General features: G+C 45.2%; 1 protein-coding gene across 11 annotated transcripts in view; it reads right to left on the minus strand.

Moving 5' to 3' along the window:
• The window catches only part of LOC121847590 (plasma membrane calcium-transporting ATPase 2-like), a 212,731-nt gene that overhangs the window by 80,374 nt on the left and 104,857 nt on the right, over positions 1-27,500 (minus strand). For 6 of the 11 annotated variants that reach the window (XM_042329410.1, XM_042329419.1, XM_042329403.1 and 3 more), the window contains 5 exons: positions 24,617-24,709; positions 19,509-19,550; positions 8,283-8,447; positions 4,562-4,776; positions 1,174-1,416 (listed from right to left, as the gene is read on the minus strand). In XM_042329410.1, the coding sequence (XP_042185344.1) occupies positions 1,174-1,416; positions 4,562-4,776; positions 8,283-8,447; positions 19,509-19,550; positions 24,617-24,709 (758 nt within the window). The remainder of the gene's footprint in view (positions 1-1,173; positions 1,417-4,561; positions 4,777-8,282; positions 8,448-19,508; positions 19,551-24,616; positions 24,710-27,500) is intronic. The other 5 variants (XM_042329424.1, XM_042329462.1, XM_042329454.1 and 2 more) reach the window with 2 other exon arrangements.

A 27,500-nucleotide genomic window follows, 5' to 3' on the forward strand; every position in this document is an offset into this window, starting at 1 on the left:
ATGGTAGACTGTGGTTTTCAATGGTAGACTGTGGCTTTCAATGGTAGACTGTGGCTTTCAATGGTAGACTGTGTTTTCAATGGTAGACTGTGGTTTTCAATGGTAGACTGTGGTTTTCAATGGTAGACTGTGGTTTTCAATGGTAGACTGTGGTTTTCAATGGTAGACTGTGGCTTTCGATGGTAGACTGTGGTTTTCAATGGTAGACTGTGACAAGAGCAGGTAGATGTTGAACTGGAATGCAAAAAAATGCGCAGAACAATTACTGACGAGATCCACTGGCCCGGCATGTTTACTGGCCCCAGACAGCAGACTGTGCAACCAGCAGTGTTTCCCTGTCATGGCTGGCTTTGTGACTGACAGGCGCCTGTCCTATCAATAGATCGCTAGAAGACGCATATCGTTCATTCTAGTGGGAGAAGGCTCGACAGACTTTTATCTGTGAGGGAATTGAAAAGTAGTCTAGTTCATTTAAAGCGGCAATATGTAACTTTTTGGGGTGACCCACTGAATTCACGTAGAAATGTGTCTTATAGATCTGTCAGTCTCATTGAAAGCAAGTCTAAAATGCTGTAGATATGTTCTGTATGCGCTACTTCTATGCTTCCCATTCTCATGTTTAGTTTTTGCCACCAGCTTCAAACAGAATAAAATACAATATCCTTTGTTATGGAAAATATATTTCCAAACAGTTTAGATGGTACAATGATTCTCAACACTTGTTTTGACACATACTGTAACCTGAAATGAGGCAAACTATTAGAATTGTAGCAACCAGGAAATGGTGGAGTGATTTCTGCATACACCATCTTTAAATGTAAAAAAGCAGTTGGCTGAAAATGAGTCTGTAATCGACTGTGTAACCGACAGCCGGCACAAGTGGAAAACATTGATCTTACCAGTAACTTGGTATAGGAGCAGGCTGTATTAAGTAGCACTAGTTTCATAGTATATTACCAGTATCTTGGTGGTAATACTGCAGTGTGTGTTGTATATTACCAGTATCTTGGTGGTAATACTGCAGTGTGTGTGTTGTATATTACCAGTATCTTGGTGGTAATACTGCAGTGTGTGTGTTGTATATTACCAGTATCTTGGTGGTAATACTGCAGTGTGTGTTGTATATTACCAGTATCTTGGTGGTAATACTGCAGTGTGTGTGTTGTATATTACCAGTATCTTGGTGGTGTAGGCGCTGTTGAGAGAGATGGCATTGACCAGTATGTCCAGAGACTTGGCAGTCAGCGCTCCGGGGTCTGGTATCTCCTTATAGTGGACGTCTCCAACGTAGCACGCTACAGCTGTCATGCGGTTGGTGGTCAGAGTGCCAGTCTTGTCGGAGCAGATGGCCGTGGCGTTCCCCATCGTCTCACACGCATCAAGGTGGCGAACCAGGTTATTATCTTTCATCATTTTCTGTTGAGGAAATATCCACTAAGCTTCACAACAACCTCAACAGAAAAGATACTAACTAGAACCCAGAAAACATTCTAAAATGATGTGTTGAACTATGTTGCATATTTGGATACAGATTCTTGGATTGCTAAATAAAATGCCCACACGGTTTCCAAAACATGTGTTAGGTCTAATTAATATATAATTAATTATTAATATATTAATAAATACCGTCCAGTTTGTGGTGATGATTATAGAGTGTTTGTATACAACATTTGCCTGATGTTTCAAGAATGTCTGTCTGGTGGGAACATTGTGGGGACATCACAAAAGTTATTCTCCCAAAATACCAAAAAACGTTCCAGTTGTAGGTATGATTCTACAATGTTTATTTTAGGGCACAAAAACATTAATCTGATGTTACAAAGAACGTTCTCAGAACACATTTATTCTGTTCTTTAAAGGTTCCCAGAATGTTGAATTAAGTTGTGGGAACGTTGTGTGGGTATGACAAAATATATGTTCTCAAAACACAAAAAAAATGTTAATTTGTGCAGATTAAAACAATGTTTCTATTAGGTTGCAACAAGAATGTTCCCAGAACAAAGGTTTTCATGTTCTTCCAAAGTTCCTAAAACATTTTTTTAGTTTGTGGGAACATTGTGGGGATAAGAGATATGTTCCCAAAACACTAAAACTGTCTAGTTTTGCTGTCATTCACATCATGTTTGTATCAAGGTGCACAAAACATACATTTGATGTTGCAAGAGTTTTGGCAGAACAACGTTTCTGAGGTCATTAAAGGTTCCCAGAACATTCAATTAGGTTGTTTGGAAAAGTGTGGGTACATTACCAGAGATAGGTTTCCAAATCACAAAATATGCTCAGTTGTGAGGGAATTCCTACACTGTTTAAGTTAGGTAGCACAATGCATTCCCTTAATGTTGTAAGAATGACATGTCTGTTTTAATGATGTTCATAGCATATTTGTTTTAGGTTTAATATAATATTCATTTGATGTTTACAACAATATACATTTTACCTTGTCTTTGATGTTTCTCAGAACGTTTCAAGAACATTTAAAAAATATATATATATTTAATTTATAACTAATATTATTAAAAAACAGATTGGAATTCATCCCCATGATGTTTCCCTCCAGATTTAACGGCAGTTCACATTTGAATACTGGTATTGTAGGTGACAGAGGTGAAATAAAAATAAATAAATAAAATATTCTATAACCATGTTTCATTAAATACATTTAAAATTGAGGCTCAGATAAAAATGTCTAAAAAAGAGAGGATGTCCAGATGGAATACATCCAATCAGAAATGCAGAATTTAGACTAACTGTTGGCCTCCACAATCCCCTGACATCAACCCAATTGAGATGGTTTGGCATGAGTTGGAACACAGAGTGAAGAAAAAGCAGCCAACAAATGCTCAGCGTATGTGGGATCTCATTCAAGACGGTTGGAAAAGCATTCCAGGTGAAGCTTGTTGAGGGAATGCCAAGATTGTGCAAAGCCCTCATCAATGCAAAGAGTGGCTATATAAAATATATTTTGATTAGTTTTACACTTTTTTGGTTACTACATGATTCCATATGTGTTATTTAATAGTTTTGACATCTTCACTATTATTCTACAATGTAGAAAATAGTAAAAAAAATAAAGAAAAACCCTTGAATGAGTAGGTGTCTAAAACTGTGTATTTCTTACTTTGAGACGCTTGACATGATCCCCTCCTGTCTTATTTTTCATGATCTGAACAGAAAAAGTGGTCCTAGATCAGCACTCATAGTCTTGGATACCTTGTAAATATGGGCCCAGAAGTGTTGGTGAAAAACCCAGTATATCCCTGTAGCTGGTTGAGAGAATGCGAATATTTTGCAAAGCTGTCATCAATACAAAGAGTGGCTATATAAAATATGTTTTGATTAGTTTGACACTTTTCTGGTTACTACATGATTCCATATGTGTTATTCATTGTTGTGAAGTCTTCACTATTATTCTACAATGTACATATATTAATGTCATCACATCTGAGCATATTTTGTATTTTGGGAACCTATCCTAACTCATTTTCTGTTATAATCTCCACCCGGCACAGCCAGAAGAGGACTGGCCACCCCTCATAGCCTGGTTCCTCTTCTAAGTGTATAATCTCCACCCAGCAGAGCCAGAAGAGGACTGGCCACCCCTCATAGCCTGGTTACTCTTAGGTTTCTTCCTAGGTTCTGACCTTTCATGGGAGTTTTTCCTAGCCACCGTGCTTCTACACCTGCATTGCTTGCTGTTTGGGGTTTTAGGCTGGGTTTCTGTACAGCACTTTGAGATATCAACTGATGTACGAAGGGCTATATAAATACATTTGATTTGATTTGATCTCTTGTCATGTCCCCACAATGTTACCACAATCTAATGGAAAAAAATGATGTTTTGTCAACATTCTTGCAACATCAAAGGATTGTTTTGTGCACCCTGGTACAAACATTATCTGAATGTCAGCACAAGTGGACAGTTTCAGTTTTTTGAGAACATATCTCTTGTCATGTCCCCACAATGTTCCCACAACTTAATGAAGCATTCTGGGAAACTAAAGAACAGACTAAATGTGTTCTGAGAACATTCTTGTAACATCAGGTGAATATTTTGTTGCACACTAAAAGAAACACTGTAGACTGGACAGTTTTGGAATTTTGGGAACATATCTTTTATGATGTATCCACAACGTTCCCACAACCTAATGAAACATTCTGGGAACCTTTAAAGAACAGATTCACATCATTACAGGAATGTTCTTGGAACATCGGGCACATGTTTAATATAAACATATTAACGTTTGGGTATTGATCTGTGATGGCTGGTACAGATGTTGTGCACAACATTATAGTGACTGTCAGGAGAACATTCCAAGGATATTTATTAATCTAAAACATTTTTGATGAATTACAATGATTTCTATCAAAAACATTCCTTTGGGATGTTATCATCCTAACGTTAGATTTTTAAAAAACCTTACGAGAATTTAATTGGAATCTAATGTTCTGGGAATGTTCCCGGTTTACTGGGATAATTTTCATCATTCTCACGATTCCAATCATTTGACACTTCTAATTGGTCAGAGATAAAATATAACACAAAAGGCAGAAAATGTGTCACCTTGACAGAGTAGGCCAGGGAGATGGTGACGGCCAGGGGCAGCCCCTCGGGTACAGCCACCACCAGCACGGTGACACCGATGATGAAGAACTTGACAAAGTACTGGACGTAGATGGGGGTACACTCCGTCAGCCACGGCCTCTTCTGCAGGACAAAGTTGTCCACAGCAAAGTACAGCACCAGGATGATCACTGTGATGGCTGACATCACCAGACCTGGATGGACAAGGAGAAAGTTAATCTACTCCATTCTACTCTACTCTTCTTAGTTATATTCTATTCTGTTCTACTCTACTTTATTATATTCTACTGTACTGTACTCTGTTCTACTGTACTCTGCTCTACTGTACTCTATTCTACTGTACTCTAAACTACAATACTGTATTTTTACAGTACTCTACTCTACTTTATTATATTCTGTTCTACTCCATTCTACTCTACCCTTCTTAGTTATATTCTATTCTGTTCTACTCTACTATATTATATTCTACTTTATTATATTATACTGTACTGTACTGTGCTCTATTCTACTCTAAACTACAGTACTCTATTCTACAGTACTCTACTCTACTTTATTCTATTCTACTGTATTCTACTCTATTGTATTCTGATTCTGATTGTATTTTGATTAGATTCATTAGGATCCCCATTAGCCGATGACAATGACGGCTGCTAGATTTACTGGGGTCTGACACATAACCAAAATACATTACAGAGTAAATACTTTACAATTTACATACGTTTACAAACAGTAACATGTAGTGTGTGTATGTGTGTGCATCTATCAGTTACACATGTCTGTACATACACACAACCAGTAGGTCACATGGGGGAGAGGCGCTGTGCCGTGAGGTGTTGTTTTATTTGTTTTTTTTAAACCAGGTCTAAAACCTGTTCACTTGCACTATATGAGATGGAAGGGAGGTCCAGGCCCTGTATGAGATGGAAGGGAGGTCCAGGCCCTATACGAGATAGAAGGGAGGTCCAGGCCCTATATCAGATGGGAGGGAGGTCCAGGCCCTATATGAGATGGAAGGGAGCTCCAGGCCCTATATGAGATGGGAGGGAGGTCCAGGCCCTATATGAGATGGAAGGGAGCTCCAGGCCCTATATGAGATGGAAGGGAGGTCCAGGCCCTATACGAGATGGAAGGGAGGTCCAGGCCCTATATGAGATGGGAGGGATGTCCAGGCCCCATATGAGATGGAAGGGAGGTCCAGGCCCTATACGAGATGGAAGGGAGGTCCAGGCCCTATATGAGATGGAAGGGAAGTCCAGGCCCTATATGAGATGGGAGGTCCAGGCACTCATGGCTCTGTATAATACTGTTTCCTTGAATTTCTTCTGGAACAGGGGCTGTGAAAAGACCCCTGGTGGCATGTCTGGTGGGATAAGTGTGTGTGTCAGCGCTGTGTGTAAGTTGACTACTCTACTGTGCTCTACTGTGCTCTACTCTACTCTACTGTGCTTTACTGTGCTCTACTCTACTCTACTGTGCTCTACTGTGCTCTACTCTACTGTGCTCTACTCTACTGTGCTCTACTGTGCTCTACTCTACTGTGCTCTACTGTGCTCTACTCTACTGTGCTCTACTGTGCTCTACTCTACTCTACTGTGCTTTACTGTGCTCTACTCTACTCTACTGTGCTCTACTGTGCTCTACTCTACTGTGCTCTACTCTACTGTGCTCTACTCTACTCTGCTCTACTGTGCTCTACTGTGCTCTACTCTACTGTGCTCTACTCTACTATACTCTACTCTACTGTGCTCTACTCTACTATACTCTACTCTACTGTGCTCTACTCTACTGTGCTCTACTGTACTTTACGCTACTCTACCGTACGATACTCTACTTTGATGTGATCTGCTCTACCCCCCTGTGTTCTACTCTAATATCCCGTCCTTTACTCTACTCTTCTGTACTCTACTCTACTCTACTGTACTGTATACTACTCTACTGTGCTCTGCTTTGATGTGCTCTACTCTACTGTGCTCTGCTTTGATGTGCTCTACTCTACTGTGCTCTGCTTTGATGTGCTCTACTCTATTCTAGTCTACTTTGATGTGCTCTACTCTACTCCACTCCACTCTACTCTACTCTATGCTACTCTACTCTACTCCACTCCACTCTACTCTACTTTGATGTGCTCTACTCTACTCCACTCCACTCTACTCTACTCTACGCTACTCTACTCTATGCTACTCTACTCTACTCTACCCCACTCTACTCTACTCTGATGTGCTCTACTCTACTCCACTCCACTCTACTCTACTCTATGCTACTCTACTCTACTCTACTCTACTCTACCCCACGCTACTCTACTCTGATGTGCTCTACTCTACTCTACTCCACTCTACTCTACTCTATGCTACTCTACTCTACTCTATGCTACTCTACTCTACTCTACTTTGATGTGCTCTACTCTACTCCACTCCACTCTAATCTACTCTATGCTACTCTACTCTACTCTACTCTACTCTATGCTACTCTACTCTACCCCACTCTACTCTACTCTGATGTGCTTTACTCTACTCCACTCCACTCTACTCTACTCTATGCTACTCTACTCTACTCTACTCTACCCCACTCTACTCTACTCTGATGTGCTCTACTCTACCCCACTCCACTCTACTCTACTCTATGCTACTCTACTCTACTCTACTCTACTCTACTCTACTCTACCCCACTCTACTCTACTCTGATGTGCTCTACTCTACCCCACTCTACTCTATGCTACTCTACTCTACCCCACTCTACTCTACTTTGATGTGCTCTACTCTACTCCACTCCACTCTACTCTACTCTATGCTACTCTACTCTACTCTACCCCACTCTACTCTACTTTGATGTGCTCTACTCTACTCCACTCCACTCTACTCTATGCTACTCTACTCTACTCTACCCCACTCTACTCTACTCTGATGTACTCTACTCTACTCCACTCCACTCTACTCTGATGTGCTCTACTCCACTCCACTCTACTCTACTCTACTCCACTCTACTCTACTGTGCTCTGCTCTGCTTTGATGTGCTCTACTCTACTCTACTTTGATGTGCTCTACTCCACTCTACTCTACCCCACTCTACTCTACTTTGATGTGCTCTACTCCACTCCACTCTACTCTACTCCACTCTACTCTAGTACAGTGCTGTGATGGCTGACATTACCAGACCTGGAGAATGACAAGGACAAGATGTCAGCGGCTGTCCTTACTGTACATTACTTCTCTTTTACTTTTCTTTACTTGTAAAACAGATGAAAGATGCATGGCTTTTTTAAAACATGATATCTAATGTTTATTTGATGAGGGGCGGCATGTAGCCTAGTGGTTAGAGCGTTGGACTTGTAACCGAAAGGTTCCCGAGCTGACAAGGTAAAAAATCTGTTGTTCTGCCTCCTAGGCCGTCAGAATTTGTTCTTAACTGGCTTGCCTTGTTAAATAAAGGTAAAATAAAAAAATAAAAATTTAATTTCAGCTTTCAAATTCACAAATCAGCAGCAGCAGTGCATTAAAGATGTATCTCTGTGATTCCACACAGAACAATGACTCCTACATTTAATTCTGCCAGTGATATGATCTCCTTATTTCATCTCAGAATATCATTGTGATATGATCTACTGCCACATTGAGATAAATAATTGATCATATATTGAGTGGTCTGATCAATGTTTCAAAGCTTATTGATTATGGAGTATATCATATTGATTGATCTGCCGTACCTGCTTTGCCAATCTGAACAGCCAGCTTGGTCAGTTTCCCCTGGAGGACAGACTTCTCCTTCTTGGAGACGTTTGCCTTCTTCTTCTCCTTCTCCTCCATCTCTCCTCCCTCGGCGCTCTTCAGAGGCTGCATCTCCATGGCGGCCGCTCCGTCCTGCTTCTTGACTGAAACAACCAGAGGAACACAAAGACAGTGGTTATTATGGGATCAGGGCCTAGCCTAGCCTTTTCGAGGCCGAAGCGATTTTTTTTTATTTATGTGGGTCCCCCCCCTCTTGACAGCAGAGAGAAAAATGTTGCAGTTTCAAAGCAAGTTGTCTGCATTTCAACACATTTTGCCCTGGAGTAGAGATAAGGGGCGGAGTAGAGATAAGGGGCGGAGTAGAGATAAGGGGCAGAGTAGAGATAAGGGGTGGAGTAGAGATAAGGGGCAGAGTAGAGATAAGGGGTGGAGTAGAGATAAGGGGCGGGGTAGAGATAAGGGGCGGAGATAAGGGGCGGAGTAGAGATAAGGGGCGGAGTAGAGATAAGGGGTGGAGTAGAGATAAGGGGCGGGGTAGAGATAAGGGGCGGGGTAGAGATAAGGGGCGGGGGTAGAGATAAGGGGCGGGGTAGAGATAAGGGGCGGAGATAAGGGGCGGGGAAGAGATAAGGGGCGGGGTAGAGATAAGGGGCGGGGTAGAGATAAGGGGCGGGGTAGAGATAAGGGGTGGAGTAGAGATAAGGGGTGGGGTAGAGATAAGGGGTGGAGTAGAGATAAGGGGTGGAGTAGAGATAAGGGGCGGGGTAGAGATAAGGGGCGGGGTATAGATAAGGGGCGGGGTAGAGATAAGGGGCGGGGTAGAGATAAGGGGTGGGGTAGAGATAAGGGGCGGGGTAGAGATAAGGGGCGGGGTAGAGATAAGGGGCGGGGTAGAGATAAGGGGCGGGGTAGAGATAAGGGGCGGGGTAGAGATAAGGGTAGAGATAAGGGGCGGGGTAGAGATAAGGGGCGGGGTAGAGATAAGGGGCGGGGTAGAGATAAGGGGTGGAGTAGAGATAAGGGGCGGGGTAGAGATAAGGGGCGGGGTAGAGATAAGGGGCGGGGTAGAGATAAGGGGCGGAGTAGAGATAAGGGGCAGAGTAGAGATAAGGGGCGGAGTAGAGATAAGGGGCGGAGTAGAGATAAGGGGCGGGGTAGAGATAAGGGGCGGGGTAGAGATAAGGGGCGGGGTAGAGATAAGGGGCGGGGTAGAGATAAGAGGCGGAGTAGAGATAAGGGGCGGAGTAGAGATAAGGGGTGGAGTAGAGATAAGGGGCGGGGTAGAGATAAGGGGCGGGGTAGAGATAAGGGGCGGGGTAGAGATAAGGGGCGGAGATAAGGGGCGGGGTAGAGATAAGGGGCGGGGTAGAGATAAGGGGCGGAAAGGAAATGTTTCAAATTTATAACACATTTATTTCATTTCCAATTCTACAGATGTTGCCATGACTTATGATGTTAATATGATATCTGAATAAGACTGACTAACAAAATCAATGGGGGCCCCCTGGAGGTCAGGGCCACCTGGAGGTCAAGGCCCCCTGGAGGTCAGGGTCACCTGGAGGTCAAGGCCCCCTGGAGGTCAGGGCCACCTGGAAGTCAAGGCTCCTGGAGGTCAAGGCCCCCTGGAGGTCAGGGCCACCTGGAGGTCAAGGCCCCCTGGAGGTCAAGGCCCCCTGGAGGTCAGGGCCACCTGGAGGTCAGGGCCACCTGGAGGTCAGGGCCACCTGGAGGTCAAGGCCCCCTGGAGGTCAGGGCCACCTGGATGTCAAGGCTCCTGGAGGTCAAGGCCCTGGAGGTCAGGGCCCCCTGGACGTCAAGGTCCATGGAGGTCAAGGCCCCCTGGAGGTCTGGGCCCAGGGCCCGCTGGACATCAAAGCCCCTGGAGGTCAGGGCCACCTGGAGGTCAGGGCCCCTGGAGGTCAAGGCTCCTGGAGGTCAGCTGACATGGCTGACATGCCTAACATGGCTAACATGGTAACATGGCTGACATGGCTGACATGACTAACATGGCTGACATGCCTAACATGGCTGACATGGTTAACATGGCTGACATGGCTAACATGGTAACATGGCTGACATGGCTAACATGGCTAACATGCCTAACATGGCTGACATGGTTAACATGGCTGACATGGGTAACATGGTAACATGGCTAACATGGCTGAAATGGCTAACATGGTAACATGGCTGACATGGATAACATGGCTAACATGGCTGACATGGCTAACATGGATGACATGGTAACATGGCTGACATGGCTAACATGGCTGACATGGCTGACATGGCTAACATGGCTGACATGGCTGACATGGCTAACATGGTAACATGGCTGACATGACTAACATGGCTGACATGGCTAACATGGCTGACATGGTTAACATGGCTGACATGGGTAACATTGTAACATGGCTAACATGGCTAACATGGTAACATGGCTGACATGGCTAACATGGCTGACATGGCTGACATGGCTAACATGGTTAACATGGCTAACATGGCTGACATGGCTAACATGGCTGACATGGTAACATGGCTGACATGGCTAACATGGCTGACATGGCTAACATGGCTGACATGGCTGACATGGCTGACATGGCTAACATGGCTGACATGGCTGACAAGGTAACATGGCTGACATGCCTAACATGGCTGACATGGCTAACATGGCTAACATGGCTAACATGGCTGACATGCCTAACATGGCTAACATGGTAACATGGCTGACATGGCTGACATGACTAACATGGCTAACATGGCTGACATGGTTAACATGGCTGACATGGGTAACATTGTAACATGGCTAACATGGCTAACATGGCTGACATGACTAACATGGCTGACATGACTAACATGGCTGACATTGCTGACATGGCTGACATGGTAACATGGCTGACATGGCTAACATGGCTGACATGGCTAACATGGCTAACATGGCTGACATGGCTGACATGGTAACATGGCTGACATGGCTAACATGGATAACATGGCTAACATGGCTGACATGCCAAACATGGCTGACATGGCTAACATGGCTTACATTGCTGACATGGCTGACATGGTAACATGGCTGACATGGCTAACATGGCTGACATGGCTAACATGGCTAACATGCCTGACATGGCTAACATGGATGACATGGTAACATGGCTGACATGGCTAACATGGCTGACATGGTAACATGGCTGACATGGCTAACATGGCTGACATGGCTAACATGGATGACATGGTAACATGGCTGACATGGCTAACATGGCTGACATGGTTGACATGGATAACATGGCTAACATGGCTGACATGCCAAACATGGCTGACATGGCTAACATGGCTGACATTGCTGACATGGCTGACATGGTAACATGGCTGACATGGCTAACATGGCTGACATGGCTGACATGGCTAACATGGCTGACATGGCTAACATGGCTGACATGGCTAACATGGTTGACATGGTAACATGGCTAACATGGCTAACATGGCTGACATGGCTAATCGAGTGACTGTCAGTGACTGACATAACAATAGAGAAACCGCTGACGCAGAACCCAATGTTGAACTCACACCTTGTGTATTCTACAATTCCAACTCTCAATAGTAAGATGAGTATATATGTATACAGTATATACAGTATATACATACACTACATGGCCTAAAAACACACAGCAATGCAATGCAATCTCCATAGACAAACATTGGCAGTAGAATGGCCTGACTGAAAAGCTCAGTGATTTTAAACTTGGCAACGTCTTAGGATGCCACCTTTCCATCAAGTCAGTTTTCCAACAAGCCTGTATACAACATGTCAAAATGGTCTGTCCTAGATTTAGTCATATATGATATATTTAGTCCTATAAAATAGATAAGTCATGTATGATAGAATAGTCATATATGACAGATTAGTATTATATGATAGATTATGTATGTGACTATAGGCTCCTACCCTGTTCCTGCTACCCAATACTATGTATGCCATGGGCTCTCCTACCCTGTTTCTTCTACCCAGTACTCTGTATACCATGGGCTATCCTACCCTGTTCCTGTAGCTACCCAGTACTCTGTATGTCATGGGCTCTCCTACCCTGTTCCTGCTACCCAGTACTCTGTATGCCATGGGCTCTCCAACCCTGTTCCTGCAGCTACCCAGTACTTGGTATACCATGGGCTTTCCAACCCTGTTCCTGCAGCTACCCAGTACTCTGTATCCCATGGGCTCTCCTGCCCTGTTCCTGCTACCCAGTTCTCTGTATGCCATGGGCTCTCCTACCCTGTTCCTGCTACCCAGTACTCTGTATGCCATGGGCTCTCCAACCCTGTTCCTGCTACCCAGTACTCTGAATGTCATGGGCTCTCCTACCCTGTTCCTGCTACCCAGTACTCTGTATGCCATGGGCTCTCCTACCCTGTTCCTGCTACCCAGTACTCTGTATGCCATGGGCTCTCCTACCCTGTTCCTGCTACCCAGTACTCTGTATGCCATGGGCTCTCCAACCCTGTTCCTGCTACCCAGTACTCTGTATGCCATGGGCTCTCCAACCCTGTTCCTGCTACCCAGTACTCTGTATGCCATGGGCTCTCCAACCCTGTTCCTGCTACCCAGTACTCTGTATGCCATGGGCTCTCCAACCCTGTTCCTGCTACCCAGTACTCTGTATGCCATGGGCTCTCCAACCCTGTTCCTGCAGCTACCCAGTACTCTGTATGCCATGGGCTCTCCTACCCTGTTCCTGCTACCCAGTACTCTGAATGCCATGGGCTCTCCTGCCCTGTCCTGCAGCTACCCAGTACTCTGTATGCCATGGGCTCTCCTACCCTGTTCCTGCTACCCAGTACTCTGAATGTCATGGGCTCTCCTACCCTGTTCCTGCTACCCAGTACTCTGTATGCCATGGGCTCTCCTACCCTGTTCCTGCTACCCAGTACTCTGTATGCCATGGGCTCTCCTACCCTGTTCCTGCTACCCAGTACTCTGTATGCCATGGGCTCTCCAACCCTGTTCCTGCTACCCAGTACTCTGTATGCCATGGGCTCTCCTACCCTGTTCCTTCTACCCAGTACTCTGTATGCCATGGGCTCTCCAACCCTGTTCCTGCTACCCAGTACTCTGTATGCCATGGGCTCTCCAACACTGCAGATACCCAGTACTCTGTATGCCATGGGCCCTCCAACACTGCAGGTACCCAGTACTCTGTATGTCATGGGCTCTCCTACCCTGTTCCTGCTACCCAGTACTCTGTATGCCATGGGCTTTCCTACCCTGTTCCTTCTACCCAGTACTCTGTATGCCATGGGCTCTCCAACCCTGTTCCTGCTACCCAGTACTCTGTATGCCATGGGCTCTACCCAACCCTGTTCCTGCTACCCAGTACTCTGTATGCCATGGGCTCTCCAACCCTGTTCCTGCTACCCAGTACTCTGTATGCCATGGGCTCTCCAACCCTGTTCCTGCTACCCAGTACTCTGTATGCTATGGGCTCTCCTACCCTGTTACTTCTACCCAGTACTCTGTATGTCATGGGCTCTCCAACCCTGCAGATACCCAGTACTCTGTATGCCATGGGCTCTCCAACCCTGTTCCTGCTACCCAGTACTCTGTATGCCATGGGCTCTCCAACCCTGCTGCTACCCAGTACTTTGTATGCCATGGGCTCTCCTACCCTGTTCCTGCTACCCAGTACTCTGTATGCCATGGGCTCTCCTACCCTGTTCCTGCTACCCAGTACTCTGTATGCCATGGGCTCTCCTACCCTGCTCTCCTACCCTGTTCCTGCTACCCAGTACTCTGTATGCCATGGGCTCTCCAACCCTGTTCCTGCTACCCAGTACTCTGTATGCCATGGGCTCTCCAACCCTGCTGCTACCCAGTACTCTGTATGTCATGGGCTCTCCAACCCTGTTCCTGCTACCCAGTACTCTGTATGCCATGGGCTCTCCTACCCTGTTCCTGCTACCCAGTACTCTGTATGCCATGGGCTCTCCAACCCTGTTCCTGCTACCCAGTACTCTGTATGCCATGGGCTCTCCAACCCTGTTCCTGCTACCCAGTACTCTGTATGCCATGGGCTCTCCAACCCTGTTCCTGCTACCCAGTACTCTGTATGCCATGGGCTCTCCAACCCTGTTCCTGCTACCCAGTACTCTGTATGCCATGGGCTCTCCAACCCTGTTCCTGCTACCCAGTACTCTGTATGCCATGGGCTCTCCTACCCTGTTCCTGCTACCCAGTACTCTGTATGCCATGGGCTCTCCTACCCTGTTCCTGCACAATGCAGATAAGCAGTGTTGGAAAACTAAGTGAAATCTGTTCGGGGACCTCGTTATTAAAATGTTTTCGGCAACGACGCATCTTTAATTCAAACTGTCTGCGCTGCTCGATGAAATGAACACAAGAGGGAGAGATGGAAACACATGAGACCTTCTGCTGAAGTTGTCACCCAATTCATTATGAAAATAACTATCAAAATACAAATTCTCTATCATGTTTAAGCTAACTGTAAGCTGCCCAACACAATCAATGAACCGACAGCATCCTCCAGATCTATAGGTTCTCTCCCAGACTCATGGATAGAAGGTTTGTAGCGTAGCAGAAGGTAACCAGTCCATCCAGTATGGATCGTAATACAGTCCACACTCAGAGGCCATTACTAGTGTTGGATCGTAATACACCACAACTTAGACTGGTCCTGTGGCCTAATGCTATACAGGAAACACCACAACTTAGACTGGTCCTGTGGCCTAATGCTATACAGGAAATACCACAACTTAGACTGGTCCTGTGGCCTAATGCTATACAGGAAACACCACAACTTAGACTGGTCCTGTGGCCTAATGCTATACAGGAAATACCACAACTTAGACTGGTCCTGTGGCCTAATGCTATACAGGAAATACCACAACTTAGACTGGTCCTGTGGCCTAATGCTATACAGGAAATACCACAACTTAGACTGGTCCTGTGGCCTAATGCTATACAGGAAATACCACAACTTAGACTGGTCCTGTGGCCTAATGCTATACAGGAAACACCACAACTTAGACTGGTCCTGTGGCCTAATGCTATACAGGAAATACCACAACTTAGACTGGTCCTGTGGCCTAATGCTATACAGGAAATACCACAACTTAGACTGGTCCTGTGGCCTAATGCTATACAGGAAACACCACAACTTAGACTGGTCCATCTATTCAGGTGATACAGACCAGATTTAAAACCAACCTATTACACACCAGTGGTTTGCCCAACCAACAGAGACAGCTGTGGGATATTCTACAGTACATCTTCAATACATGGATATTTCTACTGGTTCTAACGTCCCGCCACAACTGTCTGAAGCAGCGATCCTTCTTAGGAAAAACATGTAGCAGTTCCACATTTTAAAGCGAAGACGCACTTTTCAAATACGATCTAAGATTGAGGGTTGTTTCCCAGAAGTTGGGGGGGGCACATCAACAAACTGTTCTGATTAGGTTAAGAAACATACTCATTGTTGTACGAGGTTAAAAGATATAGCTCACAACAGTCAATCCACATCTTTCCTACAGTCATTTATGGTTCGTTCCAACAATTCGGTGTAACTTGGTAAAAAAACATGTTTGATTTCTCCTCATTTTAACACGGTGTCTTAAAAAACAACATGTTTTTCCATCTCAGGAGGTTAAATAAAAAAATAAAAAATAATAATTCACGGAAAAGGTTGGCTGTAACAGGGTTTACTGTAACAGGGTTGACTGTAACAGGGTTTACTGTAACAGGGTTGGCTGTAACAAGGTTGACTGTAACAAGGTTGGCTGTAACAGGGTTGACTGTAACAGGGTTGACTGTAACAGGGTTGGCTGTAACAGGGTTGACTGTAACAGGGTTGACTGTAACAGGGTTGACTGTAACAGGGTTGGCTGTAACAGGGTTGACTGTAACAGGGTTGACTGTAACAGGGTTGACTGTAACAGGGTTGACTGTAACAGGGTTGACTGTAACAGGGTTGACTGTAACAGGGTTGACTGTAACAGGGTTGACTGTAACAGGGTTGACTGTAACAGGGTTGACTGTAACAGGTTGTTAACAGGGTTGACTGTAACAGGGTTGACTGTAACAAGGTTGACTGTAACATGGTTGACTGTAACATGGTTGACTGTAACAGGGTTGACTGTAACAGGGTTTACTGTAACAGGGTTGACTGTAACAAGGTTGACTGTAACAGGGTTGACTGTAACAGGGTTGACTCTAACAAGGTTGACTGTAACAGGGTTGACCTTAACAGGGTTGTTTGTAATAAGGTTGGCTGTAACAGGGTTGACCGTAACAGGGTTGACCGTAACAGGGTTGACTGTAACAGGGTTGACTGGGACAGGGTTGACTGTGACAGGGTTGACTGTAACAAGGTTGACTGTAACAGGGTTGGCTGTAACAGGGTTGACTGTAACAAGGTTGACTGTAACAAGGTTGACTGTAACAGGGTTGACTGTAACAGGGTTGACTGTAACAGGGTTGACCTTAACAGGGTTGTTTGTAATAAGGTTGGCTGTAACAGGGTTGACCGTAACAGGGTTGACTGTAATAGGGTTGACTGTAACAGGGTTGACCTTAACAGGGTTGACTGGAAACAGGGTTGACTGTAACATGGTTGACCGTAACAGGGTTGACCTTAACAGGGTTGACTGTAACAGGGTTGACTAGGACAGGGTTGCCTGTAACAGGGTTGACTGTAACAGGGTTCACCTCCATAGTTTGATAAATTCACCTCCGAAGGTGAAATGTGTACTAACATTCTGAAATCTTGCTCTGATTTATCATCCAAAGGGTCCCAGAGATAACATGAAGTGTCGTTTTATTAGATAAAATCCATTTTCATATCCTAAGAAGGTCCACATAGCACGCACAATCGATTTTGTATTTCCACTCGTTCAATTTGCAAAGAAAGGAACCTGTGAAAATCTCACCCTAAAAAAAATAAAAAAGTATATCCTGTAGGATGACCATATTTGGTCAGAAAGCGACGCCTTCATTGCACGCCGATGACGCGGGCGGTCTTCACTTGGACGACTCTAACTTTTTAAAATAAGCACCAATCGGGGTCCGACAAAGCTAGATAGATAGCCAATGAGCTGGGCTTTATGGGGAACCCTGAATCTGACTCAGAATGTAGCTACTAACCTTGTGCGACCGCATGCTTTTTCCTTTTAGACAAAAATTATAAGAATATTCAGAGTCATGAAGTTGTGAAAACTGGTTGTTTTGCAAATGTTGAACTTATTATATGTCTACTAATACTGGAAAAGCTGAATCAAAGTCCAAGTATACAGATTTGACGATATTCTTGCAGAAATATGTCATGTGAATGCAACTGTCTCCTTCACGATTTGCCCAAATGTACCTGGGTGAATTCACACTAAATGTCATGTAGTTCGCTCATACTTCAAGTTATCCGTCTCAAACTTTGCACATACACTGCTGCCATCTTGTGGACACCATCGTAATTACAACCAGAGTGATAGCTATGGGACCTTTCTGTTGCATTTCAAAATGGTGGTAGAAAAAAAAAACGTTGTTGTTGTAAGAAACTGCATGTTTTTTCTTCTTTGTATGATCTTTTACCAGATCTATTGTCTTATATTCTCCTACATTATTTTCACATTTCCATAAACCTCAAAGTGTTTCCTTTCAATTGGTATCAATAATATGCATATCCTTGCTTCAGGGCCTGAGCTACAGGCAGTTAGATTTAGGTATGTCATTTTAGGAGAACATTGAAAAAAAGGGGGCGGATCCCTAAGAAGTTAAATCAGCCCGTGACAAGAGGAAGGAACACAATTGAATGCATGCTAGCCGTTCTATCTATGGCTAACAGGGATGCCGTGTAACGCTCGACCCACTTAGTTTTCTACCACAAAACACCAGCAACGGCCAAAAAGATCAGAACCAGCTTTTACACTGTGATTTGACTACATGATTGTTTGACCATATTAAAGAAAGAGAGTTCAGATCACAACAGGGTTCACCTTAAAATGAGGTACAGATGTAAATGAGTCACTAAACCAGATGAAATAAATCATCACAATGACGGTGAAAGCTTGATGGAATTAAAGTGGGTTGAAGTCTACATATACAAAACATTTGATTGATTGAATTCTCCATCTGGTCTATATTAAAGGGCACTTTATTTAATTTAACAGGCTTTCAAAAAAGCACAACTTCTACATACAATTTAAAAAGGACATAAAAGGCACTAATTTCATGGAATGACCCCTTATGTGTCCTTTGTTTTCAATTAATAACATGATTCTTAACATTTCTGTCTGTATGTAGACAACATTCAGAGAGAGAGAGAGAGAGAGACAGAGAGAGAGAGAGAGAGAGAGAGAGAGAGAGAGAGACAGAGAGAGACAGAGAGAGAGACAGAGAGAGAGAGACAGAGAGAGAGAGAGAGAGAGAGAGAGAGAGAGAGAGAGAGAGAGAGAGAGACAGAGAGAGAGACAGAGAGAGAGACAGAGAGAGAGACAGAGAGAGAGAGAGAGAGAGAGAGACAGAGAGACAGAGAGAGAGACAGAGAGAGAGAGAGAGAGAGAGAGACAGAGAGAGAGAGAGAGAGACAGAGAGAGAGAGAGAGAGACAGAGAGAGAGAGAGAGAGAGAGAGAGAGAGAGAGAGAGAGAGAGAGAGAGAGAGAGAGAGAGAGAGAGAGAGAGAGAGAGAGAGAGACAGAGAGAGAGAGAGAGAGAGAGAGAGAGAGAGAGAGAGAGACAGAGAGAGAGACAGAGAGAGAGAGAGAGAGAGACAGAGAGACAGAGAGAGAGACAGAGAGAGAGAGAGAGAGAGAGAGAGAGAGAGAGAGAGAGACAGAGAGAGAGAGACTTTGAGACCTGGAGCTGAGACAGACACATCGCTGCAGACTGACTGACAACGACACTGAAGACAAGACATACATCAGGCTGAATGGATGTTAATTCAACATTAGAGGAACCTTAAGAGACTCAACGTTAGAGAAATGTTCGAGCTAGGGTTGCAAAAATTCAGATAACTTTCCCAAAATCAATAGGTTTGTCCAGAAATTCTATTCGGTAAATTCCTTAAATCAAGGAATAAGCAGAACATTTGGAATCCTCCGACCAGGATTCCTGGAAAACCTGGGAATTTTGGGGGGTAAGTTACCGAAATTTCTGCAACCCTAGTTAGAGCACATCCCAACTATGGGGGGGAAGTTGAAAATAGGTTACCTTTAGTCTGGTTGTTCTCCATATTGCCATCCTGTATTTTACCTACGATGGAGACATACGAGACACAGAACAATAAGAACCAAAGCAGACAATAAGCAAACAACCATTACCAGGACAAACATTACAATGGCACAAAGAGGAAAACAATGACATGTATATTTATTGAGCAGGTGTCAGGCGTTCGTATACAGGACAGAAAAGCTGCTATTTAATGAGGTAGATGCTGCTTCAGGGATGGTCATTTTAATGAGGTAGATGCTGCTTCAGGGATGGTCATTTTAATGAGGTAGATGCTGCTTCAGGGATGGTCATTTTAATGAGGTAGATGCAGCTTCAGGGATGGTCATTTTAATGAGGTAGATGCTGCTTCAGGGATGGTCATTTTAATGAGGTAGATGCTGCTTCAGGGATGGTCATTTTAATGAGGTAGATGCTGCTTCAGGGATGGTCATTTTAATGAGGTAGATGCAGCTTCAGGGATGGTCATTTTAATGAGGTAGATGCTGCTTCAGGGATGGTCATTTTAATGAGGTAGATGCTGCTTCAGGGATGGTCATTTTAATGAGGTAGATGCTGCTTCAGGGATGGTCATTTTAATGAGGTAGATGCTGCAGGGATGGTCATTTTAATGAGGTAGATTCAGGGATGGTCATTTTAATGAGGTAGATGCTGCTTCAGGGATGGTCATTTTAATGAGGTAGATTTTAGGGATGAGGTAGATGCTGCTTCAGGGATGGTCATTTTAATGAGGTAGATGCATTTTAATGAGGTAGATGCTTCAGGGATGGTCATTTTAATGAGGTAGATGCTGCTTCAGGGATGGTCATTTTAATGAGGTAGATGCTGCTTCAGGGATGGTCATTTTAATGAGGTAGATGCTGCTTCAGGGATGGTCATTTTAATGAGGTAGATGCTGCTTCAGGGATGGTCATTTTAATGAGGTAGATGCTGCTTCAGGGATGGTCATTTTAATGAGGTAGATGCTGCTTCAGGGATGGTCATTTTAATGAGGTAGATGCAGCTTCAGGGATGGTCATTTTAATGAGGTAGATGCTGCTTCAGGGATGGTCATTTTAATGAGGTAGATGCTGCTTCAGGGATGGTCATTTTAATGAGGTAGATGCTGCTTTAGGGATGGTCATTTTAATGAGGTAGATGCAGCTTCAGGGATGGTCATTTGGATGTCTGCTAATTTTTTCCAATTTGAATTGTTGTGTGTGTGTTCCTGGGCTCGCTAAGGAGTCAACAACTATTTGAAATAATGTCAATCAAAATAGATAATTGATAATACAACTAGATTAGAAAATAATGTGACTGTTCAGTCAATTAGGAAATGTCATGTTTTGAAAGGTTGCTTAGGTGAACTAGAAAATAATAAAATATATATATATATATTTGAAAACATTGTTCTAAAGGGTATTTTATAATCACTGTAGTTCAAACTGCAGTAATTCACTTTGTATGTCTGTTTCTGTCTGACAATGTTGGATGAAAACAGTCCACGCCTCTTCGTAAGTTAAATTCCAATAAACTTCAAAAGTGATTTGAGCGTGATGCAACTATTGTTATTTGATATCAAGTTTCACTTGATGTTTAAACTGAATAACTACAAGACCGATGCTATATCACAGCTCAGATTTCCTCTCTGTGGATCAGTGTGTTCATGTGTGTTCATTTTGAAGAGAGACATACTCACAGACTACAGGAAGTGACATACTCACAGACTACAGGAAGTGACATACTCACAGACTACAGGAAGTGACATACTCACAGACTACAGGAAGTGACATACTCACAGACTACAGGAAGTGACATACTCACAGACTACAGGAAGTGACACACTCACAGACTACAGGAAGTGACATACTCACATACAGACTACAGGGAATTCCACACATTAACAGTTCAAGAAAAGCCATTCAGATATTTCATGAGGCATCAAGACACAGAATCACAGAGTTACAAAGATACAGTACAATGAGGAAATAGAGCAACACACACACACACACGCACAGGACCCACACACACACACACACACAGGACCAACACAGAGCATGCAGTGTAAGAGTGAGGTCAGAATCCTCATGCATGGTCAGACAGAGAGAGAGAGGGCGAGAAAAGGGAGAGGAATTGAAGAGAACAATACTATAGGAAAGAAATCCTCCTGCAAATAAATATTTGTAAAAACAGGGATTCTGACGGAGAGTAGCAGGGGTCTGATAGAAGGTTAAGGATGGAGGCTCTTGAAAGCCACATAATCCTAAACAGAACATTTTTACTCCAAGGTTCATCCTACCAACAACAGGGTTAAAACTTGTGTATTTATTCGTATCTACCGATTGAAAAACAAAACAATGAATAAGTTGTTTTTAAGACAGAAATGAAAGAGTTTAAGTAGGCTACTTGGAGAAACTAATCCTGTTGAAAACTTACAGTAACTAGCAGGCAGAAACCCTTCGCCTACATTCACACCACTGTTGCACACTGGGTAATGGTTATCTATTTAGTTCATTTGGGATCTTTGAGGATGGAATAATGGGAACTTTTTAAAATTGTATTTCGATACAACATTTAAAGAGTTCCAAGTTGTTGGAAATTTAGTTTGGGATCCTGTTCAAAAGTACGATGCTCATATTCTCATCGCCTCCTGCATCTGCACAACAACATTACCCAGACTGGTTCTTTACTCAATCGGTCGATGTAACGGCTCCTTCTATTCAGTTCTACCATAACATGCCATCCCAGAGGACATGGAGGGGTAGTCTTAGAGCTGAGAAGAAGACAGTATACAACACAATGGCTGCGTTACAAATGGCACCATATTCCCTAAATAGTGAACTACTTCTGACCAGGGCCTGTAAGGTGCTATTTGGGACTTGGGTAGATTCATCTACTTCAGACATCAGTCACAGGAAACTAGTAATAATTCAAACCAATGACTTTGCTTATCCTTTATGAGGGAGGAGAGGAGGAGGTAGAGACAGTCGGAGGAGGAGGGAGGAGAGGAGGAGAGGAGGAGGTGGAGACAGTCGGAGGAGGAGAGAGGAGAGGAGGAGGTAGAGGAGGAGGTAGAGGAGGGAGGAGAGGAGGAGGTAGTGGAGGAGGTAGAGGAGGGAGGAGAGGAGGGAGGAGAGGAGGAGGTAGAGACAGTCGGAGGAGGAGGGAGGAGAGGAGGAGAGGAGGAGGTGGAGACAGTCGGAGGAGGAGGGAGGAGAGGAGGAGGTAGAGGAGGAGGTAGAGGAGGGAGGAGAGGAGGAGGTAGAGGAGGAGGTAGAGGAGGGAGGAGAGGAGGAGGAGAGGAGGGAGGAGAGGAGGAGGTAGAGACAGTCGGAGGAGGAGGGAGGAGAGGAGGAGAGGAGGAGGTAGAGACAGTCGGAGGAGGAGGGAGGAGAGGAGGGAGGAGGTCGAGACAGTCGGAGGAGGAGGGAGGAGGAGGAGGAGGTAGAGACAGTCGGAGGAGGAGGGAGGAGAGGAGGAGGAAGAGACAGTCGGAGGAGGAGGGAGGAGAGGAGGGAGGAGGTTGAGACAGTCGGAGGAGGAGGGAGGAGAGGAGGGAGGAGGTAGAGACAGTCGGAGGAGGAGGGAGGAGAGGAGGAGGTAGAGACAGTCGGAGGAGGAGGGAGGAGAGGAGGTAGAGACAGTCGGAGGAGGAGGGAGGAGAGGAGGGAGGAGGTTGAGACAGTCGGAGGAGGAGGGAGGAGAGGAGGGAGGAGGTCGAGACAGTCGGAGGAGGAGGAGGGAGGAGAGGAGGAGGTAGAGACAGTCGGAAGAGGAGGGAGGAGAGGAGGAGGTAAAGACAGTCGGAGGAGGAGAGGGGAGGAGGGAGGAGAGGAGGAGGTAAAGACAGTCGGAGGAGGAGGAGGGAGGAGAGGAGGAGGTAGAGACAGTCGGAGGAGGAGAGAAGGAGAGGAGAGGAGGGAGGAGAGGAGGGAGGAGAGGAGGAGGTAGAGACAGTCAGAGGAGGGAGGAGAGGAGGGAGGAGAGGAGGTAGAGACAGTCAGAGGAGGAGGTAGAGACAGTCGGAGGAGGGAGGAGAGGAGGAGGTAGAGACAGTCGGAGGAGGGAGGAGAGGAGGAGATAGATACAGTCGGAGGATTGGAGGAGAGGAGGAGGTAGATACAGTCGGAGGATTGGAGGAGAGGAGGAGGTAGAGGAGGTAAAGACAGTCAGAGGAGAGGAGGAGGTAGAGGAGGAGGTAAAGACAGTCGGAGGATGGAGGAGAGGAGGAGGTAGAGGAGGAGGAGAGGAGGGGGTAGAGGAGGAGGTAGATACAGTCGGAGGATTGGAGGAGAGGAGGAGGTAGAGGAGGTAAAGACAGTCAGAGGAGAAGAGGAGGTAGAGGAGGAGGTAAAGACAGTCGGAGGATGGAGGAGAGGAGGAGGTAGAGGAGGAGGAGAGGAGGGGGTAGAGGAGGAGGTAGATACAGTCGGAGGATTGGAGGAGAGGAGGAGGTAGAGGAGGTAAAGACAGTCAGAGGAGAAGAGGAGGTAGAGGAGGAGGTAAAGACAGTCAGAGGAGGGAGGAGAGGAGGAGGGAGGAGGAGGAGAGGAGGAGGTAGAGGAGGATTGGAGGAGGTAGAGGAGGGACAGTCAGAGGAGGAGGAGGTAGAGGAGGATAAAGACAGTCGGAGGAGGAGGAGAGGAGAGGTAGATACAGTCGGAGGAGGAGGAGAGGAGAGGAGGGAGGAGAGGAGAGGAGGTAGAGACAGTCTGAGGAAGGAGGAGAGGAGGAGGAAGATACAGTCGGAGGAGGAGGGAGGAGAGGAGGAGGTAGAGGAGGAGGAGAGGAGGGGGTAGAGGCGGAGGTAAAGACAGTTGGAGGAGGGAGGAGAGGAGGAGGTAGAGGAGGAGGAGAGGAGGGGTTAGAGGTAGAGGAGGTAGAGGAGGAGGTAAATACAGCTGGAGGAGGGAGGAGAGGAGGAGGTAGAGGAGGAGGAGATGAGGGGGTAGAGGTAGAGGAGGTAGAGGAGGAGGTAAATACAGTTGGAGGAGGGAGGAGAGGTGGAGGAGGAGGATGTTGAGGGCAGAAAGAGGTGGAAAATGGAGGAGGCAGTAGTACCCAGGAGGCATAGCAGGACAGGAAGGAGCTTCTGGTTTTGGTCAACCTACCATTACCTAGGCTGGCATTGCCAGGTGCAATACCGCCTGCAGTACCATCGGTGGCTATAGTTGCGATGGGGTGGGCAGAGGGATGGGGGCAGTCTATAGTAGCAAGTCAATTATGGGTTAAAAAAAAGGCAACAGTGAACACAAAGAACATGGTTAAAATCCTGAATAACCAAAGAACATGGTTAAAATCCTGAATAACAGTACAATTAGTGTTGTTGCTGCAGTTCATTCACACTAGGATTGACAAAACAAATCCCCAACATTTAGACAAACAGGGAATAATGGATAAGTGACCAGATTTGTCCCTAGTTCACACACTGATGTTTAAAACTGAGACGACTGGAGGAATGGTGCAGGCATTACATAATGAACATGGATTAGGTTCAACACAAAAAGGGCAAAGAGAGGAAGGACAGACCAATTTCTTGAACGAAAACAAACCAGTGAAGAGAAACAGAACCACACAGGCTAAAACCCCTATCTGTTAGGTGAGAGAGGCCTGTAATTTTCATCATAGGTACACTTCAACTATGACAGACAAAATGAGAAAAAAAATCCAGAAAATCACATTGTAGGATTTTTAATTAATTTATTTGCAAATTATGGTGGAAAATAAGTATTGTGATTTTTTTCAATGTGATTTTCTGGATTTTTTTCCCTAATTTTGTCTGTCATAGTTGAAGTGTACCTATGATGAAAATTATAGGCCTCTCTCATCTTTTTAAGTGGGAGAACTTGCACAATTGGTGGTTGACTAAATACTTTATTGCCCCACTGTATCTAGTGTGGTTGTAACAATACCTAATCAATATGGGATCCTTGTGTATTCCAGGGGCTAATCAATCAATCTCAACCATGTTATTCATGTCATGTGTCGTGTCAATGAGCAGCAAAAATAAATTGAAAAAGGCAGCAATGTGATTGGAACAGAAACATAGTGTGGTTTAAACTGCTTCAAATGTCATCCCATCACTGCGACAACGGCTACAAGACACCAACTGGCAGAGGAAGAAAACAGCATCTCTTACATAGTCAGGGGTGGGATCGGAGACAAGGCTTGAAGAACAAAGTTCACTAAATTAAATTATAATTGACATGTAGAAATTAGGTTTTGAATGACGTTTTAAACTCTTAGGATTTTACACTGGGAGTTGCAATAGTTTATTTTTATTTGTATTCCAATTCCACCCTTGTGCATATTGTACACTTCACATGCAACGTTTCCTTCACAGGAGGGTAGGAGATTATATTACGTCAGTAGAATCTTCCGATCTATTACACGCGTCCCAAAAAGGCGCCCTATTCCCTATGTAGTGCACTACTTTTGACCAGAGCCCTATGGCACCCTATTCCCTATGTAGTGCACTACTTTTGACCAGAGCCCTATTCCCTATATAGTGCACTTCTGTTGACCAGAGCCCTATTCCCTATATAGTGCACTACTTCTGACCAGGACCGTATTCCCTATATAGTGCACTACTTTTGACCAGGGACCTATTCCCTATATAGTGCACTACTTTTGACCAGGGCCCTATTTCCTATATAGTGCACTACTTTTGACCAGAGCCCTATGGCACCCTATTCCCTATGTAGTGCACTACTTTTGACCAGAGCCCTATGGGCCCATAGGGAATAGGGTGCCATCTGGGACCCGTCTTTCAGGAGCGAGGACAGATGATCAGAACATCAATCTGTTGAAGTTGAATCTCTTTAAAGTCTGTCTGGGGTGAATTGGTGAATGTTAAATCATTCCTTGTGAAGTTACTATTACTATTTAACTCAGCAGATCTCTTTAGTGAATTTAACCAATCACAGGTTGTGATCATGTTGATTTAACCAATCACAGGCTTTGATGTGGGACATTTGAAACTGTATTGGGGATGGTGGGGGAAATATGGATGAGAGGGATGACAGGGAAGGGGTTGAGGTAGTTCAGTAGGGTAGTTAGGGGGGGGTTCAGTGTTGATTAGGGACAGGGAAGGGGTTGGGGTAGTTCAGTAGGGTAGTTAGGGGGGTTCAGTGTTGATTAGGGACAGGGAAGGGGTTGGGGTAGTTCAGTAGGGTAGTTAGGGGGGTTCAGTGTTGACTAGGGACAGGGAAGGGGTTGGGGTAGTTCAGTAGGGTAGTAAGGGGGGTTCAGTGTTGATTAGGGACAGGGAAGGGGTTGGGGTAGTTCAGTAGGGTAGTTAGGCGGGGTTCAGTGTTGATTAGGGACAGGGAAGGGGTTGGGGTAGTTCAGTAGGGTAGTAAGGGGGTCCAGTGTTGATTAGGGACAGGGAAGGGGTTGGGGTAGTTCAGTAGGGTAGTTAGGGGGTTCAGTGTTGATTAGGGACAGGGAAGGGGTTGGGGTAGTTCAATAGGGTAGTTAGGGGGTTCAGTGTTGATTAGGGACAGGGAAGGGGTTGGGGTAGTTCAGTAGGGTAGTTAGGGGGTTCAGTGTTGATTAGGGACAGGGAAGGGGTTGAGGTAGTTCAGTAGGGTAGTAAGGGGGGTTCAGTGTTGATTAGGGACAGGGAAGGGGTTGGGGTAGTTCAGTAGGGTAGTTAGGGGGTTCAGTGTTGATTAGGGACAGGGAAGGGGTTGGGGTAGTTCAGTAGGGTAGTTGGGGGGGGTCAGTGTTGATTAGGGCCAGGGAAGGGGTTGGGGTAGTTCAGTAGGGTAGTAAGGGGGTGAGTTCAGTAGGGTAGTTGGGGGTCAGTAGGGTAGTTGGGGGGTTCAGTAGGGTAGTTAGGGGTGGTTCAGTAGGGTAGTTAGGGGGTTCAGTAGGGGAGTTAGGGGGTTCCGTAGGGTAGTTAGGGAGGGGGGTTCAGTAGGGTAGTTAGGGGGTTCAGTAGGGTAGTTAGGGGGTTCATTAGGGTAGTTGGGGGGGTTCAGTAGGGTAGTT

Source organism: Oncorhynchus tshawytscha, linkage group LG02 (genome assembly GCF_018296145.1).
Source record: "Oncorhynchus tshawytscha isolate Ot180627B linkage group LG02, Otsh_v2.0, whole genome shotgun sequence".
Taxonomy (NCBI): Eukaryota; Metazoa; Chordata; class Actinopteri; order Salmoniformes; family Salmonidae; genus Oncorhynchus; species Oncorhynchus tshawytscha.